The 27,281-nt window shown below is 56.7% G+C and overlaps 1 protein-coding gene across 1 annotated transcript; it reads right to left on the bottom strand.

The window, feature by feature from the left end:
- Positions 1–398: 398 nt before the first annotated feature.
- On the bottom strand, positions 399–17,546 carry SLC6A12 (solute carrier family 6 member 12). Its single transcript, XM_060111968.1, has 14 exons — positions 17,324–17,546; positions 13,035–13,169; positions 11,393–11,533; positions 10,559–10,646; positions 9,425–9,557; positions 7,891–8,025; positions 6,509–6,612; positions 6,136–6,260; positions 5,712–5,824; positions 5,167–5,304; positions 4,299–4,401; positions 2,324–2,424; positions 1,721–1,891; positions 399–542 (listed from the first exon to the last, which is right to left on the bottom strand). The coding sequence occupies exons 1-14, from the start codon at positions 17,544–17,546 to the stop codon at positions 399–401; spliced, it is 1,854 nt and encodes a 617-aa protein (XP_059967951.1).
- Positions 17,547–27,281: the final 9,735 nt, after the last annotated feature.

Raw genomic sequence — 27,281 nt, 5'->3', positions numbered from 1 at the left:
TCCAGTGGCGCGTCAGGACCCAGCGTGGGGTGTTCAGTTGTCACATGCAACATGGCGTGCATCTCCATGGGCGCTACCCTCCCCAAGCACAGGGGTCCTAAGTGCTAAGAGGAAGCCTCCCTACAGTGGGTGGTCCGCTGTAGCACACTGCAGTTGTTCTAACCAGACGGTGGGCTCCGGAAAGACCACCTCCTTCACAGATAAGACAGGGTGTTCCAACAGGCACGGCAGGCTCCGGCGGCACCGTCTCTAGCCCACAGGGAGGGGCTGCCCACGGACATCACAGAGCTTCTCGGCAGGGCTGCGGGAGGGGGAAGAGGTGAAGGCTGTCCACCGGGGGGCACGGGGGCCCTGACCCAGCTTCCTGGCTCAGTAGCCACCTGGTTTCTGGCCACATCCTACAAGTGCGTCTCCTTCTCCCCAGCCATGAGACCCGCCTTCGTTGGGGAGGGCCCGCAGTCCCGGCCACTGCCACCATCCAGACACAGGTGTTGCTTGGGCTGTGGCAGGCTGGGGTCAGGGGTGACGAGCTGCCGCAGGCGCTGTGGGGAGAAGGGGAGTCAGTGGTGCTGGTGGCAAGAGAGGCAAAGACGTGTCCTCGTGCCTGTGTCCCCAGGGCTCAGCACACAGCTCAGCGTGAGTGAGCGAAAGGGCACAGAGCTCGAGGAGCGAGAAGAGGCAATACCACGTGACTGAGCGTGGGAACCGCCTGGCTCCCGTCCTGGCGCTGTTACTGACGCCTGTGTGGTCGTAGGCGACCCACTGAACCACACTGTGCCTCGTCTGTAAGATGACAGCTCACACCTCAGAGAACAGTGCCTGGCACAGGGGTAAGTGATCAGCGAGTGTCTAGTTTGTTCTTGTGGTTACTATTCTTACTGCTATTATCAGATGCTCAGGAAGCGTCTGTTATTGTTCTTCCTAGTAGCAGTCCTACGATTACTACTGTTATCGGTGCCATCTCCTTCTGGCTTTGAATGCAGACGTGATGACTGGAATCATGGCAACCTTCTTGTGACCATGCGATGATAAGCATGATGATGAAGAGGCAACATGACCAGGATGGAAGTCCAGGAATAGAGGAAGCGTCTGGTCCCTAATGGCCTCTTTAAGCAGCTGAACCTAATGCCAGGAGCCCCTGTCTCTGGTCTTCTTGGTAAGTGAGAAGAAACTAAGCCCGTTTGCTTATTGCACGTTGGGTTTTCTGTGACTTGTGGGCGAGATAGATTTCCACAAATGTAATGTCTTTGTGGGACACTGGCTCTATCCTTTCCAGGAAGACAAGTCCCGAACCCTAAACAGGGAGCCTTTTGCATATGGTTCGCAGGCAGGGTTGAGAGGAAGAGAGACGCTGGGAGCCTGTGTGGATGAACCGTGACGGCTGGTCGCCAGTTTCCATGAGCAGGAACCTGTGGTCTGCAACCCCCTGCGTCTGGCACCTTGTGCTCTTGCTTGTGACTTACTTTCCCCCTTAACCCTTTGACAGCTGCCCTTGGTCAGCCTGCCCAGAGGATCTGCTGGAGGTCAGATTCTGGAGGTCTAGGACTCTAGGACTCTTGAACATTTCTGAAAAGGAAGCCCTTCTTCAAAGACCCTCTCCTTAAGATTCCCTTAGACCAAAGGGCAGCCCCGCACCCAGAGCTGGCCTGGCCGTGGTGTCCTGCCCAGAGTCCAGCCCCTTCGGTGCGCTCCTTTGATGTGACACTTCCCCAGCCCCTACCTTCCTGAAGGAACCCTGGGTCTTCAGGAGGGCGACGAAGATGAAGACTGGGACGCAGCTCATGGAGGAGCCAGCCAGGAGCCAGCCGATGGAGTATCCCCAGGCCGGGTACACGTAGATGTTGTTGTATCTGAGAGGTGTGTACTTGCTCAAGGAGAAGAGGAAAGTGGCCTAGAAAGACAGCGGGAGGGGCCGACGCAGATGTGGGAGGGAGCCCGTGAAACCCTCTCCTTGGGACGGAGCATAGTTAAATATCAACACAGTGGGGCCTCTAGAGATGGAGAGCAGAGGCCATCACAGACCGTGGGCTCAGAAGGCAGGGAGGGGAGACCAACAGTTGGGAAATCACGCAGGCAGACAGACGGACGGAGGTGCCGGGGAGGAAGGGATGGAGCAGGAACTAGACCAGATGGTAGTGCTGGTAAAGCAAAGAGATGGCCGAGAAAAGGGGGGAGGGGAACCAGCACATAAGAGGGCACGGAGCAGCCCCTGCAGGTAACTGCGCAGGCAGGAAGGAGCCCCGGAACTCCGCCTGTGCTCCTCACCTCCCCAGACGGCTAGAGGCAGGAGGAGATGGGGGTGGTGGTGCTGGAGGGCACATACCAGGCAAAGGCCCGGGGTCAGGAAGAGCCAGGAGATCTTCACCAGGGGCCACGGCCGGTAGCCAATCATGTCCTCCACGTTGTCATAGAAACGGTCAGCCCCTGACCAGGCGGGTGGGGGGAGAGTGTGAGGACAGGAAGGGGACGGCGGGTGGGTTCGTCCTCCTCCCCGCACCGTGGGGGGGAAACGGGATCTGGACCCGTGAGTGACGCTGGAGCGGGGGAGGCCGCCACCAACAGACAGCCCGTAACCTCCCAGTGTCTCTCTGCTCTCAGGTCTACGGATGAAGACCCGAGTCCTAACACAGAGGAGGCTGTGAGCCAAAACGGGGCTCAGCGGCTACACACGTGCTTACTGCGTCGCAGAGGTGAACTCGGCTTCAAGTAAAAATAGCAAAACACCAAGGGAGCTGACGCTCGAGCCCAGCGCTGAGCCCTGCGGGGCGGGGGCGGCACCTGCACCCCAGACTCCAGGGGGCCCCTCTGTGCTCCCAGTGAAGCACAGAAGGGGCCTGGGCTGTGGCCATGGAAACGCTGCCTCTTGCCCTTGGTTTAACCTCCTTAGGTTTCCACGTTTGCTCCACCTTCTAAGAAGTAAAGAGCCACTGACTAGCCACCCCTTCACCACCACAAAAGGAACACTTCGAAATGCCACTGCTAGACAGTCGTCCCTTTGGCTTCTTAACTCCCCCCCCAGGTGAAAAGCAGATACCGCTGCTGTAGGTGTAACATATTATCAGCCGTTTACACCTCGCTGTGATCGAGTTTGTCAGATCCTCTCGGAGAACAAGTGTTGAAATATAGCTAGTGGCAAGCAGCCGCAGAGCACAGGGAGATCAGCTCGGTGCTTTGTGACCGCCTGGAGGGGTGGGATAGGGAGGGTGGGAGGGAGGGAGACGCAAGAGGGAAGATATGGGAACATATGTATATGTATAACTGATTCACTTTGTTATACAGCAGAAACTAACACACCACTGTAAAGCAATTAGACTCCAATAAAGATGTAAAAAAAAAAAAAAGAGAGAAAAGCAGTGGGGAAATCAGAGCGAAAAGGTCGGAGATGCGTGGGGAGGGAGGGACGCCAACGAGGAAAGCCTAGGGTAGCGAGATGAACCCTTCCTGTTCGCGGCTCGTCCTGAGGCCCTGCTGCGTGGCACCCACGCACCCTCTCTGCCCTGAGCCTTGGCACACTGGCAATCCGTTCCCCCAACTGGTGCAGTGGAGCCAGAGGGACCTGCGCATGATGACGGCGCCTCCACTTGCCTGCTGTGTGAGCTTAGGCAAGGGACCCAACCTCTCTGAGCCTCGGTTTCCCCCGTAAAGGGCTGTGGTACGAGACAGCAGTCGGCACTCAGCCGTGCAGTGCTCGGAACATAAAGGCTCCTCCCCTAACCTCACCCCAGGCCGCCGCCTTCATCAGGCACGATAACAGCCTGGACACCACGTGGTCAGCAGCACCGGCTGACTTCTCAGTGCCGAGGGGGCGGGGCTGTTGGTGGGAGTCAGTGGAAGCCAGAATTCACCAAAGTATCAGAAAGAAATGCACGACCACGACAACAGAAAAGGCTACGTCAAAAACGCAGGGATGAGCTTCCTGTCCGTGGAAGTGTTCAAGCAAAGCCTGGGAGATGACTTTGAAAGCGCACGTGGGAATCTCTGAAGGATCAGACTAAGTGGCCCCGGAGGTCCCTTTTGACTAGGATTCCCATGGGAGAAGGCCTCCAACAGCCTCTGCATCCAGAAAGCTGTGCACAGTTATTTATAATTATTCTCACTATTCAAAGAACTCCGTTGTCATTAGCCCAGCTCCACTGCCGTAATGAGAAACACCTGGGTTCCCAGCAACGGCTAAACCTCTCAAGTAAAAAGGACCAGGACAGCAGCACAAAGACCTGCAGAGACCGGCGGGCCCGTCCTCACCCAGGGCAGATCCTGCCCTTCGCGTGGCCCCAAGCCTCCCCCACGCACCCACTTACCATACACCCAGCCGATGCAGATCACTTCAAACACGGAAAGGAACAGCAGGCACGTGCCACTGCAGGCGTAATAATCAAACAGCTGGAAGATGTACATCCCACCCTGTGGGGCAGGGGTCAGAGTGAGACCTCGGCCGGGGGGCAGGGGACACGCCCCAGCCCACACGAGATGACAGAAGCCCATCTGGGATGCCACCCTGCCCGGTCCAGGGAACTCATCCCTGGCAGCTAAAAAGAGTTGGCCCCGCCTGTCCCTGACTCCCAGCCTCCCGGCCCTCATTTGACAACATCTCTGACATCTGTGAGGACCCCCGGGGACTGTGGTGCACGTACACTGTGCTGTCTGTCCAGCATCCCACCTTCCGGAAGTTGCCGAGTTGCGGCCACCTCACTCTGAGTGTGCGCCCCTCCCTGCTCCAGGCCTAAGGAAGAGCAATGGCCAATTCTCAGGGAAAGGGCCCTATCCCCCCGGGGTTGGTGGTGGTACAAGGGAACCCTGAAGCTGCCCAGCGCTGTCTGTAACATCCCAGGAGGGAAGTCTGCCCAAGAATGACATCACCAGAGGAAAGGGGAGCCAGGAGATAGAGGGGAGCATCCCTGATGATGTCATTGGAGCTGCTGGATCCAACCGTGCCTGAAACCGAAGCATCTCTAGACTTTTCTGTTTCCTAACCAAAAAACTTCACCTTCCTGCTTAAGCCAGCTTGTTTGGTTTCTGTCACCTGAAACCAAAGGAGAGGGAACCAACACAAGAAGGTTCCGCCATGTGGTCCCTCCAACCTCGCAGCGAAGGGCTGGGCGGGCGAGGGGAATGTGGCTCTGAGAGTGTCAGGGGGTCGCCAGCCTGCAGGCCGCCCCCGCCACTCACCTCGGTGACCAGGAAGAGCCCGATCAGGTAGCACAGGACCGCGACGGCGAGGATCAGGAGCTCCCGCCGCCCGCTCTTCCGGAGCTGCCTGGGGAACATGTCCACGGAGGCTGTCACCAGGCACTCCACACAGACAAACTGTGGGCCGGAGGGGGCTGGTAAGAGGGGCCGCTGCCTCCTCACTCCCCAACCCCACGCTGGCCCACAGAGCGCAGGGGGCCCGGAACTGGGGTGAGGCCAACCCTGCCTCAGCCATGTCTCCACCACGGAAGGTCCTGGCCGCGAGGGCTGGCTGGGCGGGGCTGGGCGGCCCCAAGGTTTGGGAGGGCGCGTCCGCATCTGCGCAAGGGTCGGGCCTGGGGGAGCAAAGCAGGTGGCCCCTCCCGGAAGAGGAGGCCGGGCGTCCCCCGACCAGCCTCAAGGACAGGCCCCGGAGGCCGGGGCCAGGGCTGGGAAGTCGGGTCGGGGGACAGCGAGGTCGGGGAGGTTATGGCGGCGGACGCAGAAGCTGGTAAGGGGGTCGCAGGGCGGGGGCGGGCGCGAACCTGGCTGTCCAGCCCGAGGAAGATGAGCATGATGAAGAAGAGGCAGGACCACAGCTGGGACAGGGGCATCATGCTCACAGCCTTGGGGAAGGCGATGAAGGCCAGACCGGGGCCTGCCGGGCACACACGCCGTCAGGGGCCCGCCCCTGGGTTCGCGCGCGTGTGTGCGCCTGCGTGCGTGCGCGCCTGCGTGCGTGCGCGCGCGCGCTGGTTCCCGAGGGCCGGCTGACTCGTCCACTGCTCTGGGGAACGTACTTTCCACTCGTGCCTCCCTCCTCCCTCCCCTGGTTTTGGGGTTCTGCTCCGTGTCCAGCACGGCCGCCTGATGCTGAAAGGTTCCTACAGTACCCAGCTTCTGGGACCCCTGCCCTCCTGTCCCCTGCCCCTCCTTCTCCCCGGCCCCAGGCAGCAAAGCAGCACCCACCTGACTCGGCCACCTCAGAGATGGGCACCCCCTGCTCCTGGGACATGAAGCCCAGGATGGAGAAGACCACAAACCCGGCCACGAAGCTGGTGGCGCTGTTTAGGAAGCAGAGGGCGATGCTGTCCCTGCAGAAAATGGGAAGGAAAAGGGAGAAAGAAACCCATCATGTGGGGACATCCAAAGACGGTGACGGTAAAGAAGAGAAAGGACGTGGGGGGAAGGAGCCCAAGACCAGGTACCAGAAGGTGAAGAGAAGAAAGGGAGGGAGAAAGACCAGGTCTGGAAAGGGGCCCACAGTGTCGGTTTTGCACAGCTTCGGGCCCCTGCTCACAAAGGAGGAAGGCCCCCTCCCAGGACCCTGCGCCCCGCTCACCTGTAGCAGTTGTTGTGGTACTTGTTGTAGCTGCCCAGGGCCGTCAGGCACCCCTGGCAGATGGCGAAAGAGAAGAAGATCTGGGTGCCCGCGTCCATCCACACCTGCAGGAGACCCCGAGGCAGCGGTGGGAGGATGGGGGGAGCCCGCCAGGGCCTGGAGCAGTGACCGCCCCGCACCTCCACAACCAGCGGCCCCTCCGTCCCCGCAGCGCCCACAGTACAGCCCACGCCCACTAACGCATCCTCCTCTTCCCCTGGGCACGCAGCAGGCACCACGTAGGTGCGCGTGACTGTAACTTCTAGTTGGTTCACCACAGACAGTGAACCAGAGGAGAGGCCTGTCTGCAGGGCGGAACTGAGGCCCTGGCCGCCCTCAACCTGCACGTGCCCCCAGGCGGCCATGGTGGGCGGAGGCCACGGCCTTCAAATATAGAGAGAAGACACCAGGACTCCACGGGGGGGAGTGGGAGGGGAGGGGCAAAGAATGTGCTCAGACAAGTCCAGATGGGGAAAATGTCCAACCACACACTAGTAAAAAAAAAAATTAAAATGGCAACATGCTACTACTTTGACCTGTCAAAGGTTAAAATAAATTCTACTTGAATCTCTCATGGGCCTGCAGAAGGAAGGGTACCCACCAACATGGGCGGTCAAAGTCCATAGCACATGTCAAGAGCCTTGAAAGGTGCGTACTCCCTGACTTAGTAATCTCACTTCTACGTCTGACTACTGTCAGGAAATAATCAGAGATGTGGTCAAAGATTTAAACACAAGGTGTTCATTGCAGCTGTCTGTACAATCATAAAAAAAAAAATACATGACCTAAATGCGCAGGAATGGGGAAGAACTGAGTAAAAGCCGACACCTGCCCCAGGTGTGGATGCGCAGAGGTCATATGGCTGGGTCTGTCCGCCCGCTGCCCACACCAGCTCTAGAGAGGTACCTGGACTTCTGGGACCACAGTACATCCTGGCTGGATGAGTGAGCGGATGGATGGGGGACGGAGGAAACATTATGCAAATGATAAAATGACATTTACAAATGGATTTAATAACAAGGAAGATGCTTACACTATAAGTGAAAATATATGTATCTCCACGTATAATTATCTCAACTATGTGAAAACACACACACACACACCAGCTAGAAAAAAAAATTGGAAGGAAATATACTAAAATGCTAACAGAGGTTATAGCTGAGTGGTGGGGTTACGAGAGGTTTCTAGTTCCTTTTTCATTATTTTCTTCTATATTATCTACTTTTTCCTCCAGTGGGCACATATTGCCTCTAAACAGCGAAAAGCAATCAAAGGTTTTCAAAAGTCCAGATCTGGTTTGGGGCAGGAGATGCCTGGGAAACGGTCCCCAGTGAGGTTCCTACCTGGGGGTCCTTGAGCCGAAGCAAATCTGGTTTTAGATAGTAGATGATGCCCTCGTAGGCTCCGGGCAGGGTGATGCCTCGGATCAGTAGGATGACCAGCATCAGGTAGGGGAACGTGGCTGTGAAGTAGACAACCTGGAGGGGAGAAGACCAAGGTCACCCTTCCCCAGGCAGCACGAGCCGCCTCGGAGGAGGGGTGAGCACAGGAAACTTCCCACTCTTTCCTTTACACATTCTGGGGTATCTGGGGCTCCCCAGCAGAGGATGAGACACACATCAGCAGAGCAAAGGGACAGGAGGAGGAAGGACAGGGAGGGGTATGAGTTTTCACCCAAAACATTTCAAGAACTCTTTTTTTTTTTTTTTTTTTTGGTGGTACACGGGCCTCTCACTGTTGTGGCCTCTCCCGCTGTGGAGCACAGGCTCCAGACGCGCAGGCTCAACCGCCATGGCTCACGGGCCCAGCCACTCCGTGGCATGTGGGATCCTCCCGGGCCGGGGCACGAACCCGTGTCCCCTGCATCGGCAGGCGGACTCTCAACCACTGCGCCACCAGGGAAGCCCTCAAGAACTCTTTTTGAATCCAGATTCTGGTCCCTCTTAATCCCTTATCCTGGCTGTTCGCCCGCCCCTTGCCCCCTGGAAAGGGTGGGACTCCCCCGCCCAGGAGGAAGGTGAGCAGATTTGTACAGTGATCAGTGGGGAAATTTAGACTGAACTTTTCCAGGCTTAAGGTTGGGGGAGCAGGAGTGGCCTGAGCTCTGGGGGACGGGAGACACACAGGGGGGCTCCACTTGCCCCTTCCCCGAGAGGGCGGCACTGTGCGTGTCGTTATTACTATTTTTATGTTATCATTATTATAACAATCCGTGGAAGAGGGAGGCTGCTTTGGGAGGGGGTTAATCAGAGAAGGTGGGACCCTGTCTGTTCCCGGCTGTAACAAGCGTGGAGCATCGGTGTCAGACTCCCTGGGTTGGAAACGATGCTCCAGTGTGAACTCTGTACACACAACAGGCCACTTTGTCCATCCTCAGCTTGAGCTCCTTCAGAGGTTGGAAACCCACCACCTCAAAGACTGTTTTGTTTGCCACTTCATCCTAGACGTGGTCTTGGTGTGTTGTTAAATGAGACAAGCACGTCGTACGAGTGTGTGATCCTGATTGTGCAATATTCACACAACACACACACACACACACACACACATATAAAGGGAGCTAGAAGCCAACCAGCAAAATGCTGACAGGGATGAGCAGACACCCCTCCAGCCCGCTGGTGGCTCAGCTCTGACACCGGGACTTTCATGGTTCTTATCTTGCTCTGCATGTCACTTACGTAAACAGGCCTTTCAAAGTCATACCCAAAAAGAAAGCCTTCCCTTGTGTTGAGCTAAACCCTGCCTTCCTGCGATGTCCGCTGTTCTCAGCAGGCCTCTCCCTTTCACTGCTTTCCCTTTCAGGTCTCCAGAGGGATGCCACGTGTGTCCCCGTGGACCCTGGGGGCCACAGAGAGCAGTCCCGGAGCCAGAACCCCTCACCTTGCCCGTGGACTTGACCCCCTTCCAGATGCAGAAGTAGCAGACGACCCAGGCAAGCAGGAGGCAGAGGGCCAGCTCCCAGCGCAGGGCCCCCAGGTCGTGGATGCCGGAGCTGATGCCCAGAACACGTCTCCTGCGGACGGGGAGACACATAACCAGGTGAGGCCGAGGGGACAGTGGCCTCCGTCATCAGGTGTCCTGATCCTCAGAGCTGACCCCATGGGTCTCAGAGTCCACGCCTCCCTGCCCCCACCCCTCCCCTGCCCCATGGCCAGCACGTTCCCACCTGTGGTCTCTAAGCCCCTGGCCGTTAGACGACCAAATCACATAATCCCATAGGTATCTGTCTAACTCATCCAGCTTTCTCTGTTGTCGGAGAGGTAGAGAGAGAGTGAGGGCAGTAAGCATCTGAGCGAGCTCGAGCCCGTGGGGAGCAGAGACCCGTACGGGCAGTTGATGGGCAGGTGCTCGGGAAGCAGACAGAGGGGCTGGATGTGCGTCAGCATGTGAAGAGTGACCGGGGTGATGGGAACACATGTGCACCGGGGTCGGTGGGCATGAGCACGGTGTGGATGCCGGGAGGGCGCCCCGGGGAGAGTGTCGGTGAGTACGTGTGGGCCAAGGTAAGTGTGAGGGCGGGTAGACTTGTATAAGTGCAAGGGTGGACACGTGTGGACGCTGGGGTGCAAGTGCTCGTGTGGAGGGTGCAGGCGTGAGTGTAGAAATTTGCCAGTTCCTGTGGTGTAAATACTCCCACTTTGGCCAATTTCAAGCCACCACCGGGACCTCAGGGCACATGGAGCTGGCGCAGACTCTTCCCAGCTCGCGCTGGCCGTCGGCCGTGGCTGTCTACATGCAGGTGGGTGTGTGGGTGCGGGTGGGTGACGATAAGAAGGCACATGGGTGATGCAAGTCACGTGGACGCGCGTGTGAGTCCAGGTGGACACAGGTGGATGCGGGGCGAGCGTGAGGGTGTGGACGGTAGGTGTGGAGGGTCCCTCATCTCCTAATGACGTGAGTGCTGGAACGCACGCACAGAGAGGTGTACACCTGCACCCCCAATCCCGGGCCCCAGACATCCAAATTCCCTCTGCCTGGGGCCCCCGGGAGGCGGCCTCCAGGCCGGGCACCTACTCCCAGAATTCCATGATGGGGGAGGTGAAGTTCACGGGCGGGGCCGCTGTGCCAGCTGCCGAGCGGTTCAGGAAGTCCATGCAGTGCTCTGAAGGGGACAAGAGGGGCGTCAGCAGCAGGCCAGGCGGGCAGAGGCGCCCTCACACCCTGTCCGCCCCCCTCTGGCCTCGCATTCCCAGTCCCGAGAGCTTCCTCTGGAGCCCCCGCTTTCCAGCATCAGGAGTTCCTGCTCGGGTGGCTCATGTGACCAGCCCCCGTCCCTGTGTGCCTCACACTGCTCTCGTCCTGGTGAATCTGGCTGCTCCTCTGGCCACGCTGCCAGCCACCTCTGACCCTGTCCAGACCTCAGGCCAGGCCCCCATGCCCACGTGTGGACCTCACTCCCCAGTGATGGGGGGATGGGCTCGCGGGACGGCCCCGCCGGGAGTGGTCCCCACGCAGGCCCCTTCCCATCCTTCTGTGGCCACCCGTCGAAACCTGCCACTGCTCTGTCTGCTTGTCTGTTCCCAGCGCTTGACTGTCCCTGGTGCGGGCTAGGCTGAATCACCTGGGCCCACCGCCGGGTCGTGAGGGTCTGGCACACAGTAGGCCCGCGGTGAACACTGGCTCGGTGGGGGGACGTTGGGGGGTGTTAGCGCCTGGCAGCCGCCTGTCACCCACCATCCCACCGGGTTGTCGGCTGTCCTGGCGGCTGGTTGGAGGTCCCACATGGGCTCGGCCAGCAGAGTGGCCACCTGTGCCCGCCCAGCTCGGCTTGGGGGCTGTTCTGCCGGGAGCTCCATCACTGTTCGCCCGGCCCCAGCTGCCCCGTCCCAGGGCCGACACGACACGTACCTGTGTTCCAGGAGTGGGTGCAGGAAGTCCAGGGCAGCTCGGAGGTAAAGGAGCTGAACAGGTAGAAGAGGGCCCAGGAGAGGATTATGATGTAGTAGACGTTCAGATAGGCCTCGATGACCACAGACGCCAGGCCAATGCCTTGTGGGGGGGGAGTAACAAGAGGGTCCCAGAGACCAGCGTCAGCCTGGGAGCCGCCCACCCTGCTGGAAGGACAGGGGCCACAGAGACACCGCAGGGCTCATTCACGGGCCTGAGAGGCCCTTTACTCCTTATTTTTCTAAGTAAGAAAAGCAGGTCACAGAACACCACCCTAGGCATTCTCCCAGTTTTATGATATATATCTGAACATATATATTTTTTTTTCATGAGAGAATCTCTGGAAGGAGCATCATCCAAAAGTTAACAAGTGGTTCTCTGGGTGATCGATTTCAGTTCACTTTTAAAAGTTCTTTTCTTTTTCTGGTTTTTCTAGTTTTTCTGTGACAATCATGCATCACTTGTGAAGTCGCAAGGGACAGGAGGAACAGAGGCACGAGGCCAGAGGCAGGAGGTTCCTGAGTTTGGGTCTCACTAGGCGTCCGAGCCTCTGGGGGGTGGAGGGAACCCACGCGTGTGTGGGCATCAGGCAAGGACCCGGGCAGCCTCGGTGGGGCTGTGGACCCCAGGGAGCAAGCAGAGGACAGACTCCACATGGACCACACACAACCCACACGGACCCCAAGGATCCGAGAAAATCATCCCAGAGACCCCAGAGGGTCCCCATTCTGATCCCACAGGGAGCCCCCAAATCACCACATGGACCCCACATGGACCCCCAAGGACCCCACAAAACCATCTGATGCCCCAAGAGGGATCAGCACCAGACTAGCCGTGCCCCGCCGCCCAGCCCCTGGTCAGGCTCCCCATCTGCTCAGGAGCCAGCGTGGTTCCACCACGTCCACGCCGTCCAGCGGAGGCTTGGCGGCCCCCAGACAGGCCTGTCCTGGGCCCGGCCCCTTAGGGACTGGCGTCCGAGGCGGAGTCCTCCCTCCCCCGCAACCATGCGAGGAACCGCTCAGGGACCAGGAGGCCCCTGGGTTTCCCACTGGCCGCCAGGGCCCCATCAACTGAACAGAGGGTGGAAAAGGACATCCCCACTGCTCACATCAGTGCCAACAGATCCCCAGAGGGAGGGCAGGGGCTGGGACCAGCTTAGTCCCTAACACAGGACACAGCACAAACCCACGGACACCTGGGTTAGTGAATGACCTCATTTTCTCATCTTATGAGGGTAATGCAGACACTACCGGAGGCTTAGGTGAGGCCGCAAATGCACGTGACGTGCTGACGTGAGCCCTGGCACATCATCACCATCGTCACCACGATTATACCCTGCGGAGGCGTGTCTGGGTCCAGGCCACGCGCTCGGGAGCACGTTTCCCACGAAGCTGTGAAGACTCAGCTTCAGGGTTCCTCACCGGCAAGGACCCCTCCCAAGACTCTGCACCTAACGTTGTGCCTAGTTATAATGTTGTATCGTCCTTCCTGGAAGCTTCGGGCCCCAGGAAGCCTGATGACACGTCCTAGCTCCTCTGCGGCCCTCAGCACCGGGTGGATGAAGGGAGCGGGGAGGGCGCTGGCCGGGCGGGGGGGCACTCACCCTGGAGGAGGGGGCAGATCTTCCTCCAGGCTGTGATGCTGCCCTGGCTGGTGTACTGGCCCAGCGCCACCTCCAGGAAGAACACTGGGATGCCGCAGGTGAAGAAGAAGATGAAGTAGGGGAAGAAGAAGGCTCCTGCCGAGGAGGGGGAGGGGGCTGAGCCGGCAGCCAACCCCGCAGCCGCCCTCCGCAGCCCCCCGGGGCCCAAGACAGCAGCTGCCTCCTGTCTGTGAGCAGGGCCCTGCGGAAGGTTTCCAGACCGCGCCCCACCCGGCACAGGAGAGACCTTCGAAGGGAAATGAATGATAATGTAGATGGAGATCCTAACATATGCCCTATTTATTTTCTCAGTGTGCTTCACAAATCTAGTCCATTTATTCTTTTTGGAACCGAAAACGTGTTCTGTATCATTTGATATGCTTATTAAATCATCAAGTTTGTTACGTTTTCGAGAAAAACAAACAAAAACACCTTGGGAAAATGATTTGCCCTGTAATCATTTTCAGAGGGTATTTCCCCTCCCTCAGGCTCTGGTCTGAACTGGGCCCCCCCCAGAAAAGGCCACTCCTCTGCTAGGGGAAATTCTCAGGGGGGACGTGGTTTCAGCAGCCTCGTGAGAGGCTAGCCAGAGGGCAGACCTAAAGACCCCCAGCAAATTACAGCCCAGGGTGCCCACCTCCGTCACCTGGGAAGCATGTACCTGGGTGAACACAGATTACCGTTCATCGCCCAGTCATAACACTTGGCCCTTGGTGCTTCTGTGTGTGAGGCCCTCTTCTAAATACTTCACTAACAGCAAAACCCTCACAAAGCAGCCTCCCAGGCCATAGGTACTGGTGTCATCTCCATTTTACAGATGAGGAAACCAAGGCACAAACCCAGGTGGTCTGACCCTGAGTCTGGGCTCTTAATCGCAATGTGATAATGCCTCTCAAGCAACGCATGTTACTCTGTAGAAAAACAGAAAGTACAAAGGGAAGGAAAGGAAAAAGCATTGTATATCCTTCCAACTTTCTGACAAACACATACATATGTATTTCCTTCTTTGCAAAAATGAGAACCTACTATGCATGACTTGATAACCATTTAAAAAACGTATATCATGGACCTCTTTTCCCATCAATCAATCCATATCTGCGTCGCCACTTTAATGGCTGTGTGGCTCCGTCTTACGCAGAGTTTCTTTGGTCAGAGCCCCGCTGGCCTTTCTGGTCCTCCTCCTGCTGCGGTGAGGACCGTTGCCCACATTCTCGTGCACTTGTCTTCCCTGCTCCTTAGTTTAAACTTCCAGCAGAGGAACTGCTGAGTCAGAGGGCAAGAGAAATGGACCTTTTTTTTTTTTTTTTTTTGCTTTTTCTGTCGTAAAATGTACATAACATAACTTTTACTATTTTAACCATTTTTAAGTGTACAGCTCAGCAGCATTCAGTTCATTCACACTGTTGTGCAACCATCACCACCATCCGTCTCTACAGTTTTCTCATCCTCCCAAACTGAAACTGTCTCCTTTCAACACTCACTCCCCATCCCCCTCCCCCAGCCCCGGCACCCACCCTTCCTCTTTCTGTCTCTACAAACTTGATCATTCTAGGCACCTCATGGAAGGGGAATCCTACAGTATTTATTCTTTCGTGACTGACTTATTTAGCATAATGTCTTCAAGTTTCATCCATGTTGCAGCATGTATCAGAATTTCCTTCCTTTCCAAGGCTAAATAACGATCCAGTGTCAGTATAGGTCACATTTTGTTTATCCATTCATCCACTGATGGACGTTTGGGTTGTTTCCACCTTTTCAGAATAAACTTTTTTTTTTTGGCCATGCCACGAGGCATGTGGGATCTTAGTTCCCCGACCAGGGATGGAACCCGGGCCCATGGCAGTGGAAGCGCCGCAGAGTCCTAACCACTGGACCTCCAGGGAAGTCCCAGGGATGAACATTTTTAAGGTCTTTGACCAAATTGCCCTCCCAAACTCTTGTACCATCTGCCCTCCCAATAGCAACACATGAGAGCAAAGAAGGACTGGTGAGTCTTCCCAGGCCTGCTGCTGCCAAACAGCTCCGTGGTCCCAGGCAAGTGGCTGAGGTCTCTGGGCCCCTGTCCTCCTCTGTGGAACAAGGGCTCTGACAAGATCATCTCTGGTCGTAGCCACCTCTATGTCTGTGACACTGCGGCCGGGGCAAGAATATGCCACCACATCCTCCAGTGTTAGTTCTCACCCCAGCCCTGGCCTGCCCCGGAAGTCCCATTTCTATTTCTTTGGAGTCATCGGTTTAGGCAATTTGCAGTAAGAACTACAAGTTTTAAAACAGAGAGCAAGGGACTTCCCTGGTGGTCAGTGGTTAAGACTTTGCCTTCCAGTGCAGGGGGTGCAGGTTCGATCCCTGGTCGGGGAACTAAGATCCCACATGTCTTGTGGCCAAAAAACCAAAACATAAAATAAAAGAAGCAATATTGTAACAAATTCAATAAAGACTTTTAAAAAACGGTCCACATCAAATAAATGAATAAAAGGGGCTTCCCTGGTGGCGCAGTGGTTAAGAATCCGCCTGCCAACGCAGAGGACACGGGTTCGAGCCCTGGTCCGGGAAGATCCCACATGCTGTGGAGCAACTAAGCCCATGCACCACAACTACTGAGCCTATGCTCTAGGGCCCGTGAGCCACAACTACTGAGCCCACGTGCTGCAACTACTGAAGCCTGCGCGCCTAGAGCCCGTGCTCCACAACAAGAGAAGCCACCGCAATGAGAAGCCCGTGCACCGCAACGAAGAATAGCCCCCACTCACCACAACTAGAGAAAGCCCATGCACGGAAACAAAGACCCAACGCAGCCGAAAATAAAATACATAAATAAATTTTTTAAAAAATAAATAAAATAGGGCTTCCCTGGTGGCGCAGTGGTTGAGAGTCCGCCTGCCGATGCAGGGGACACAGGTTCGTGTCCCGGTCCGGGAAGATCCCACATGCCACGGAGCGGCTGGGCCCGTGAGCCATGGCCGCTGAGCCTGCGCGTCCGGAGCCTGTGCTCCGCAACGGGAGAGGCCACACAGTGAGAGGCCCGTGTACCGCAAAAAAAAAAAAAAAAAAAAAAAAAAAGTAAAAAATAAATAAAATAGAGAGCAAGACACGTGGTAGATGTTCACTAAATATTTGTCAAATTAAATAGAAACTGTGTTTAGAAGGATTTTCTAAACAGTGGTTATTTTTAAACAGGAATGTTCCTTCTTTTTTACCTTTCTGGAATGTTTCTAATATTCACATATATCATTTCCACAAGAGGAATACAGTTATTTTCAAAAGGCAAAAATGAATCTGGCCAGTCACAAATAAACTCATCTAAATGAATTATTCCCTTTATGTGAAATATTCCAAATAGGTAAATCCACAGCCACAGGAAGCAGATGAGTGGTTGCCAAGGGCTGGTGGGGGGAGGGCTCGGGGGTGGCTTCTAACAGGTACAGGGCTTCTCTGGGGGGTAATGGAAAATTTCTAGAATCAGTCGTGGTAATGGTTGCACAAGTCTGTGAACATAGTAAAACCACTTAATTGTACACTTACAAAGCTGACTCTGATCCCTCCCCACTGTGCCCATGCTCATTTTTACTACCAGTGCTGAAAAATATAAAATTGTTTCTTTAGTTAAAAAAAAAAATCATAGACAAGATAATGTCATTTCTTTGATCAACATTCCTCAGTGGCTCCCATGTCACTCAGAGCAGGGCCCAGAGGGGCCGAGCCTGACCTCCGGTTCCTCTCCCACCTCTCATTCCCCCCTTGCCGTCCCCTGCGTTTGGAATGTTCTTCACTTGAACTGCATCCTTGAGACTGGCTCCTTCACCTCCTTCAAGTCTGGGCTCAAAGGCCACCTCCTGGACGGACCCTTTCCTGGTCCCCTCGCTTCCCATCTCGCGCCCCTCCCCGCCCCTCCTCCCCTCTCTGCTTCTGGCCCGTCCGCTCCCCACCATGTGACAGACCACAGTGGACGTATTTGTCTGTGGTCTGCTGCTCTTTGCTGTAGTGTAACCCGGAGTGTGTTGTGCTTTGTATCTAGCACGGTGCCTGGCAAGGGTGGCCCAGAGTGCGAGGTGAGTGAGGGACTGAATCCTTCAACCATGGACCGTGGTCTGTGTGCGGCCAGGGACAAGAGGAGCTCACTGTGAGGAAACATCCCCATTTCGCAGCGGGGTGGGGGATGCTGGAGTCAAGCTCCCTGCCAGCCTCCCTCCACTGCCCAGGCAGGAGGTGCCCAGGGGGGAACTGCTCTCCCCACCTCAAAGTGAACTCACCTCCCCCGTTTTTGTAGCAGAGGTAAGGAAACCTCCAGACGTTGCCCAGCCCGATGATCTCCCCGGCCACGGACAGCACGAACTCCATCTTGTTGCTCCACTGGTCCCGATCCTTCACCTGGTCCTTGCCTTCCTGGTCCAACTTCTCTCCCTCCTCAGGGACCCAGGAGACCACAGAAGGCCCATCCTTGGGAACTGCCACTTTTCTGTCGTCTGCAGCCATGGATGGGCTGGGAGGCCACAGATGGGAGTGGGCAGGATGGCAGGAGAGGCGTGGCCTGCGGGGACAAGAAGGAATGAGCTGGACAGCCCCAAGGATGCCCGTCACCCCCACTCTCTCCATCCTAACCTTTCATTATTGCTGGCATACTGTTGAATAGTGTCAGACTATTGATTTTCTTCCCAAATTCTTGATGATATGTGCACCTAAAGCTACACTTTGCTCTCACAGCTCTGAGAACAAACAGGGAGCAGTTTGTTCTTCGTTTGCCCATTTTGCAGATGGAAAAATCCAGGCCTTGACAGATGAAGTGACTTGCCTGAGACCATTCAGGACTAGATCGGGATTGAAACCCAAGCTCGGGGACTCCTATTCCAAGTCTCTTCTGATCTTTACAGTCAGCTGCCGTCCCCACTGGCCCTTCTGCCCAGCTGCTCGGTGTCCAGTGAGTGTCGCCCGCCCAGTCTCCGGCCTCCAGGCCAGAAGGGATCAAAGGCTGTGGGGGTAACAGGAGGTCAAAGGGCAGGTGTGGCCAGGTAACTGCATGGTCTTCCCTGGGCCAGCTGTGTGCTCATAGCTGTGCCAGCGTGATCGATTGCCTCTGGGTAAACATGGGAGCCAGCTAGCTCCGGGCATCTGATTGGGAGGGCAGAGGAGGGTGGGGCACAAGGCCAGGTGGGGATGGGAGCGGCCTTCAAGGGGACCCTGGTTCTTGGACCTCTGTCCTGAGAGCAGGTGGGGGTTCTGGTGGCAGAAGTGGTCACCAGAGAGATCCTCACTAGGGCGCTCACCTCCGGATCTGAGTGGTCCCCTCAAGGGAGACCCAGAAGTGACCGGTCACCACGGCAGGTCACTGCACTTCCCAACTCCCTGCCCTCCTGAGGAGCAGCCACTCTCTGCTCTACCCTGTCCCTCTCGTGGTCTGTTTATCTGCTGCCAGGAGATAGACGGATGCGTGCTCTCTCCGGAATCCTTGCTGGCCTCCCCTCCACACACTCCGCCACCTCCGCTCTTGTTTCTGCCAGGAAGACGTGCCGGGCTGCCGAAGGATCCTCTCCCCCAGGCCCCCCGCCTCTGCCTCCAAGGGGCAGTGGGGACCCAAAGTGACCAGGAGCTACCAAGGGCTCTGCTTCTCCAAGGTTCTAGAGAAACACAAGGGATTCTTTTTATTAAAAGAAGAGTCTGTGTTTACTTGTTAGTCCTTTTAACCCAGGCAACAACCCAAGCCCAAGTCAGTTAGAAAGGTGTGGCAGGGCCATCTGAGGTTATGGAAATTTTTGAAGGTGACTTGGAGGGTGCAGGTTATCCCAGGAATGGGAAAGAATGTCGGGGTGAAACTCGTACTGGGACCTACTCGGAGGCTTCCGTGGCAAGATCAGCCCAGGAGGGAAGGTGAGGAGAGAGGCACCCCGTGGAATCAAAGGCCTCACCCTCTGATACAAAGGAAGGGGCGGGGGAAGAAGGGAAGGAAAGAGAGCTCCAGGGTCAGAGAGACCAGCCAAACCCCAGGGGCTTTGAGAACCAAGCCTCAGGTGGAAAAAGCAGGGCAGTTTGGCCCCTGGGGACACCTGAACCAACTGTGGATATTGCTACAGAATGGAGGCTGGGGGACTCTGAGGACTGGCCCCTGAATCATTATCAAATGAATGAATGGACTCAAAAACATGGATGAAGGAGCATCAAACAGGAGACCCAGGGTCTGGTCCAGACCTGGCTAGTAATAGTAGAAGTTAACAGGCACTTCCCTGGCGGTCCAGAGGTTAAGACTCTGCACTTCCACTGCAGGGGGCACGGGTTCGATCCCTGGCTGGGGAACTAAGATCCCACATGCCGCACAGCATGGCCAAAAAACCCCAAACAATAACAATGACAAAAAAAAAAAACAAAAACACTTTACTCCATTTCTTGTCCAACACTTGTTCCCCTCAAGATTGAGAGGTATCAGAGAAAAGGGAGGACTGAAACGGGAAACCAGCCCCTGTGTCCCTGTCCTTTGAAGTAAAGGCTTAAAAAAAAAAGAGAGGTTGACATTTGAGTTAGCAGTGTGCTAAAAACATACACATCCTTACATGCATTATTAAGTTTCATCTTCATAAAAATCTTTGAAGAATTACTATTAACTCCATTTTATAGATGAGGAAATGAAGCTCAGAGAGATTAAGGGACAGGCCCTGACACCCCCAGCTGCTCAGTAAACTATTTTTGAATGGTTTGAACAAACTTACCAGTACAGTAACTGGGGAGCTAAGCAGCCACGTTGCTGTGTGACCTTAGGCAAATCACACCTCCTCTCTGGGCTTTAAGTCTCCCTGAAAGAGAGAATGACCCCTACTCAACTGTGGTGTTGGGAGGGCAGGGTATACACATGAGATCCATAAAAGACAAGGAGAGATACTGCCTTTGCTCGCCAAGCCAGAGCGTAGCCCAGCTCGGGGCCCGAGCATAGGGTCACCAACGGGGTGGCCAGGAGACAAGCCAAACTGTCCCCAGACCAGAGGCAGCTGTTTCAGGGCCAAGTTGTCCTCAACAGCTGGAGGTGGGGAGACCCGCCTGGGAAAGGAGTAAATGAAGGGAAAACCAGAGGGGAACACAGGCTGAGGAAGCAAACCCCAGAGCCCAGGGTGGGCGCAGGATTTGGGAGAAGAGAACACAGATGAGCTGACCTTCACGTGACAAGTTTGTTCTTTTTCAAAAAGGCTGTTGAGAGGAGCATGAGTTATGGGTAAGAGTGAAAATCCGGAATGGCAGAATGAAAGCAAGAGCCTGTGACAAGGGAAGCTGGTCCAGGGCCACGGCAAGCCAAGGGGCAACGGGCTTACCTTGCAGCAAGCGGGACTCACGTTAGACGGGGTTAAAGGCCAAAGGACAGCACCCCACCCTCCTGCCCCCCTCCCTGCCCCCCCTCTACTGTGCCCTTCTACCCCCGGCCCGTTTGCCAGGAATACTTAAACACAGTGTTATCCTCAGTCACGACGACTTCCAGAAGTCTCCACCGTCCCACGGGTGCACGCCAGCTCGCTTGCCTCTCCAGCCCCTAGCACCACCTGCCTTGCTGCCCATCTGCTCTGCCAAGCTGGGGCAGGGTGTGGGGCGGCCTGGACCTCACCACACGCCAGTGCTCTCCAGAAGCAGACACTCGCACCCACGCCGGGCTCAGGGCCGCCCGTGAAGGGGACCTTCAGGAGGCTGACGAGCCCCCAGTTCACCGTTTTCAGGGGCTGGGCAGGTAGGCGGAGGAGCGGACACAGGTGGAAATGCTGCTGTCCTTCACGCGCCCCCACCCCGGGGCAGCGGCCCAGGCCCTGGACGTCCCAGCCCCACTTCAGCGCACACCCACATACCAGCTCCCGTTCAGCACACACGCTGTTGCCGCTCCCGTCACGTCCCCTTGCACACACATACCTGTGTGCACGGCACCAAAACATGACCCCCGTTGAGTCCTTCACACCCCATGGGCCGCCTGCACTCCCGATGCCCCCCGGGGCACAGGCCGTCCTGCCGTGCCCACCCCTGTGTTCCCTCAGCCTCCTCCTCCTGGGAGCCCTCAGGGAGGCTGATGGTTCTGGCCCCTCTCCTGGCCGCTTCTTTCCCAGCTGCGGGGCGCCTCTGTCTCCCTCTCCTCTCCCTCTCCGGCCCCAGGGTCGGGGGCCGCTCCTCTCTCCCCCGCTCCCTGGAGCCAGCCCCCTCCCCGTCTAAGGACTTTCCTGCTGGCCAGGCTTGTCCCTGAGCAGCTCAGATGCTGCAGAGGGGCTGGGGTGACCCCCTTGTCCTAAGATTCCCCAACACCATACTTCCCTCTGGCCCCGCTCACGGCACGGAAGCACACTGCCACCCAGTCCCCCTCCCAGGTGTCGCCCCCACCCACCCACCCCGCACCCTCTGCGAGGAGCTCACCTCCTCCCGTCTGGCTCCCCGGGTCCCGGGAGCCTCGCAGCCCCAACAGAGTCCCAGGGAAGCCGCTACGAGACCCGACCTGAAAGGGAAACTGTGCCCCACCTTCGCTCCTTCTCTGCCTCCCAGCTCAGAATCCCATCCAGTCGTGGTCCTGGGACCCCCAGACAGAAAGCGACTGTGTGTGTGTGTGTGTGTGCACACTCGAGTGTGAGCTGGTGTACTGGGAAGTGGAGGGGCAGAGAAATACCACAAGCAGCAGGAGGGACTGAGGCCAAAAGTTTGTGAGCCAGGATTACAACACCCAAGCTCAGGAAGTCAAGTTCTCTGTCCCCAGCCCCTCCCCACCTCCCTCCCGGCCAGAGCTCCCCCATGGGCAGGCGCTGTCCCAAGACGACCCCCCAGAGCTGGGCTCAGAGACTCACGCCCACCTCGCCTCCCCGCCTTTGCCCCTTGTCCCCCCCCCCCGCTCTCACCGTGCCCCCTCTGGCGCTGGCTCCTTCTCCTCCGGTGGGCACAGCCCTCTCTCACCGGGGTGGTAGGATGGGCACCACCAACAGCCAGGCTGGAAGCTGAGATCTCGGGAGGGGAACTGGCCTCGCTGACGAGGGGATGGGAGGAGGTGAATCACTGCTGGACTTTTCCACCAAGTACCTGCCCTCTGTGGTTTCAAGGCAAGACTCTGGACCTCCACAGCCACAACCCCTTTCCTTGGGATTTTCCTAGAGAAGGTGCCAGAGCACACCCCAAGGCTCTAGAAAGGACCCAGGTTTGCAGGTAGACAGACCTGGGTCTGACGCCCTCCTTTGTCTGTCAGCCAGGCAATCAGCTGAGCCTCTGTTTACCGACCCGGACAAGGGGGCGTGACAACACCTACTTCACAGAGTTGCTGGGAGGGCTAAAGGCAATCTGGGAGACTGCTTAGGGTGTCGTCGGTGCTTCAGGGCACTTGGTGATGTTTGCTGAAGGGTCTTCTGGAAGCAGGGGCTGGGATGCTGGAGTGTCCCAGGCAGCAGTGATGATGCTCTGGGGACCTCTGGGCACTAAGCACACAGCTGGGACTTGTCTGATTGCCTGACAGCCACCAGTGGTGAACTGGCACTTGTTGAATAAATATCTGTGTCCCCACTACGTGCCCGGTGAGCTTCTCCAAAACGGGGTCCTCGTCGCTGGTTCTGAGATGTTCTCACGGTGCTCATACAGGACCGTCCAGGGCCATTCACTCAGGACAGACAGTGCCCCCTTCCGGATAATAAAGACACTTCTTCGGGCCCAGGTGGTGGGGGGAGGAGAAGCCGTGAGGAGAAAGGGAAATTTCCCTTTGCCTGTTCTTCCCCTGTGTGTCCTAGAACTTCCCCGCAGGGCTGGGGTGTGAAGCGCGAGTCTCAGTCTGTAGTTTTCCATCGAGCACCCCCGCTCAGTGTCTCCCAGGCCCCTCTCAGCATCTCCCTGAGGCTCCCCGTGGAGAGAAAACCAGAAGAATCCAGAAGCCAGGCGCGCTCGGGCAGAGAAGGGCTGGCCCCGGCAGAATTCACACTCTGTTTCCCCTGTGCTCGGCGGGGAGTTGCTGCAATGCCCTGTCCCTGTCCCCACCGTGTGTCAACTGTACAGCTCTGCTGCAGAGGGGCACCAAAGTCTGTGTGATTACCTGGCTGCAGCTACTCAGAACAGAAGACCCAGCCCCTCCGGGACGGGGCGCCAGAGGGAAGAAAACCAGGCTGGGCAGAGGGTGAATTTCCTAGCTCTGTCATTCATTCAAAACTGTTTCTCCATGCCTACAGTATGTGGGGCTTTTCTGCGAGGACCTAGGGATACACATGTCACCTCCCCTTCACCTCACGAGAGAAGAGCTGCCGTGTTTGACCTTGCCTCCCTCTAACACCCGAACTCTCTCTCTCAAGCCCACCCAACCCCGCAGCTTCAGCCCCCACTGGGCATTCAGAACAACTGGTGAACTCTTGGGGGCAGGAGACCCCATTTCACAACAGGTAGGGCTCCCTAAGTTACCTGGAAAGCCTACCTAAGACCGGCCTGTTTCCATACTGGGGAGGGCCCAGAGTCAAGATGAAATAATGAATCCGTTATCTTGCTGCAGTGAAACCCGTCGAATATTCTCCTCACCACAGTCTTCTTCTAACCTGTGCATACTTTTAGAAGGCCTGGCATGGAAGGAACCTAGTTCCTGAGCACCTAACTCAGCCCAGGTGCTTTACATGTCACCCCATTTTGTCCTCACAAGAACCTTGAAATGTAGGAATTATTAGCCCATTTTACAGATGAGAAAACTGGGGCGAATAGAAGCTAAATGATGTGTCCTAAGGCCTCATTGACTGGTGGTAAATGAGGGAGCTGGGATTTGAAGCTGGGCCTCTTGGCTCCAAAAATCTTTGCTTGTTCCACTGCAGCAAACTGTTTCCCAGACCAAGAGTATCTAGAGGGCAGGGGTCACTTTTCATAAATCTTTGTTTCTGCCTCTAGCATCTAATATCGTGCTGGCTCAGAGTAGGCCTGTGGATGGACGATGGAGGGATGGAGGGATGGAGGGATGGAGGGATGGAGGGATGGAGGGATGGAGGGATGGATGGATGCAACTTGAGGGAAATTTTGATTTCAGTCTTCCCTCTTCTGAAAGGGCATTGCTCTCCCAGAAACAGGGGATAGACTAGGGCTTGGAAGGACTCACGTCTTGCTTTTCTTGGACAAAACTGCTGGTGCTGAGCAAGGCTCTCAGGCCACAGGGTGCAGGGTTCTTGTAGCTCTGCCCCTCTCTTGCCTCCTAGCAGCTTAGGAAATAAATGTGTAGCCTTCTTTCTGGGACCTAATGCAACCTGATGCCTGCGGCTGGGGAGTCCAGGGGGCAGCAAGGATGTCGCTGAGCTCTTTCTGGGCTTTTCTGTTTCATTGACAGCCCAAGGCAGGGGTGGGGGGAGGGTGGAATCATGGAAAATAGGATGGATTTGCTTGAAGTATGTCCCCAAGGAAGCTGTCCCTACACCCTCCACTGGACTCTAACAACACAATGAGGTAAATACTACTATTCCCATTTTATAGAGGAGCAAATTAAGGATTGGAGCGATGAACTTGCCCAAGGTCACAGAGCACATAGACCTAAACCAGGCCTGCCAGCCTCTGTAAAGGGGTACGCCTGGCAGACTGTGGTGTCTGGGTCTATGCACATTCATCTGAGGAGAGTGAGGGACTGTGTGTGTGCACGTGTGTGGATCTGAGACCTGGGTGTGATCTGAGCACGGTCTGAGGTCTGAGGCTCCACGGCAGCCTGGCGGGTTCAGTGCCCCCTCCGTGGCTCCCCAATCTCCACGGGCTCCAGTCCTAACTCTCCGGGTACCGCTGCGCTCCTCTCTCCTTCCAGCTATCACTTGCCCTGAGGCTCTATGCCTGCCTCACAAGAACCTTGAAAGGTAGGAGTTATTAGCCCATTTTACAGATGAGAAAATTCGGGTGAATAGAAGCTAAATGATGTGTCCTAAGGTCTTCTTCTCTGACAGGTGTGGCCTTTAGACAAAGGGCTCCCCTTCCTTTTCTGTCTTCCTCCTCTGGGACCCGCAGGATCCGAATCTGCCCTTCCAGTTAGAGCTCCAGGAGAGGGGACAGAAAGCGGCCCCACCCCCACTACCCCTTTGAGGGGGTAAAGCCACGTCTGGGTATTCCTGCTCCCGTTCCCTGACGTGACCCCTGGCTTTTAGAGCAGCTCCCCGTCCGCCATCCCCACACTGGTCTCATGACCTCACCGTTGGGCTCTCACACCCATGACCCCATCCAGCCCTACAACAAATCCGTGTGGGGGCGGGGTGCCCAGTATTACCTCCATCTGCAAAAAAAGAAGACCTGAATTCCACCAAGAAACACAGCAGGTCCGAGGCAGGTGAGGACTAGAAGTCGTATCTCCTGATCCTGGTGCCAGCGGGTTACTTTCACACTATATCGCACCATCAACGAAGCTCCGAAATAGGGCTCAGATCACCGTGACCGGACTCCTCGCCTCCCTCCCTGGGCCTAGCAGATCCCTGCAACTTTGATAGGATGGAGAGAGAGACGTACCTCAGCCTCAGAACAGCCTTCCCAGACCCCCAACCCTAGATCCTCAGGATCCTTCCCACGCCCACGTATTCTTTCTCAGAGACCTTGCTGTTCTTCCATAGCGTTTGTCATCCTTTGTCCTTCAAGAGATGTATCTATGTTTGCTCCTCGTGAGTCCTGAGCACAGCACCATGTAGTAGGTGTCCTGGAAATGCCCTCAGATGGGTGGAGAGGCCAGGTGTGGGACCTCGAGGCCCACACATGTCTCTAGCAGACGTGTATCTCCCATCTTAGGACTGCCTTGCTCCTGGCACACTGGGAGGGGGGGTGCCCAGCCACTGTCCAGGAAGGAACCACCAAGACCAACACACAGCAGGGCTGCTGTCCCCGATTTTAAGAAACTCCCCCAACGGCAAAGAATCAAAACCTGAACACGTCAGTGCGTTTTCCCACTAACTGACTCGTAAGAAAATCACCCAGGAAATGCCCTGCACCTCCCAGGAACAGCTCGGGAAGAAGAGCTACATGAGCAGAGGTGGGGACACAGGCAGCCATGCGGGGGGAAGGGCTGCTGTGTGTCCCCGCTCCCCCATGCGCCCCGGACACACGCGCCCTATCCTGCTCCAGGCACCTGCCCAGAGCCAGGCTGCGGAGCACGTCTGTGGGCGCCGGGGGGGCGGGGGCCAAGGCCAGACCCGCTGACCCCGACATCGCACAAGCTCAGCCTCCCACCTGGCTCCGCTCTGGGCGCATCTGCGCGCTCAGGCCCCGCAGCCGAGTGGAGGTCCCCGCGGTGCGCCGCCATCGTGGCCGCGCCGGGGCTGCCGCATCCGCATCTATCCGTCTTCCTTCCGAGCGGAGCAGCGTGGTGGTCCCGAGGCAGCGGCTCCCTCTTCTGGCCGAGCCGGGTAGTGCCCTGCTCCGCCCGCGGTCCCTGCTGTCCGCTCCCGTACCCCTGGCACCAAGCCCCTGGCGTGCGCACACACTTTGGACAGGCGAGGTCAGGCAAGGAAACGGCAGGGGAAATCGGGCAGGAAGAAGCCCAGCCGCTCTCCTCCTCCTTCCTCCAGCGGGGGCTCAGGTGCCTCCTCCTTCTCCCCTCCATCGCCTTTTTTTTAAAAATTAATTAACTGATTTATTTATTTTTGGCTGCGTTGGGTCTTCGTTGCTGCGCACGGGCTTTCTCTAGTTGCGGCGAGCGGGGGCTACTCTTTGCTGCAGCGCGTGGGTTTCTCATTGTGGTGGCTTCTCTTGTTGCGTAGCACGGGCTCTAGGCGCACAGGCTTCAGTAGTTGTGGCACGAGGGCTCAGTAGTTGTGGCTCGCAGTTTCTAGAGCGCGTGGGCTCAGTAGTTGTGGTGCACGGGCTTAGTTGCTCCGCAGCATGTGGGATCTTCCCGGACCAGGGCTCAAACCCGTGTCCCCTGCATTGGCAGGCGGACTCTTAACCACTGCGCCACCAGGGAAGCCCCTAAAGCCCCACTTTAAAGTGAGGAGGGGGGCAAGGCAGCAAGGAGGGGGTGGGGGGGGCAGAAACCAGGCGGAACTGCTAGCAGCTGGTGAGAAGAACGTGGATTTAATGGAATGAAGGGCGCCAAACAGAGCTCTCCCCACCCCACCCCCACCTGCAGCTTCACCCAGCCTCCCAAGGCCCCTCTCGAAGGGCATGCTCTTGATCCTGGCCTTTCACACCTGTCCAGCCACCCCGGAGCAGGGAAGTTGGGGTGGGAGATGCCCAGCTCACAGGTGGATTCCAGCATGTCCCCTCTTATCTTGTCTACCCCGGGTGGTGCGGGGCAGAGAAGCACAG

This window comes from Mesoplodon densirostris, chromosome 11, assembly GCF_025265405.1.
Source record: "Mesoplodon densirostris isolate mMesDen1 chromosome 11, mMesDen1 primary haplotype, whole genome shotgun sequence".
Classification (NCBI taxonomy): Eukaryota; Metazoa; Chordata; class Mammalia; order Artiodactyla; family Ziphiidae; genus Mesoplodon; species Mesoplodon densirostris.
This window is presented reverse-complemented; position numbering and strand designations above follow the sequence as displayed.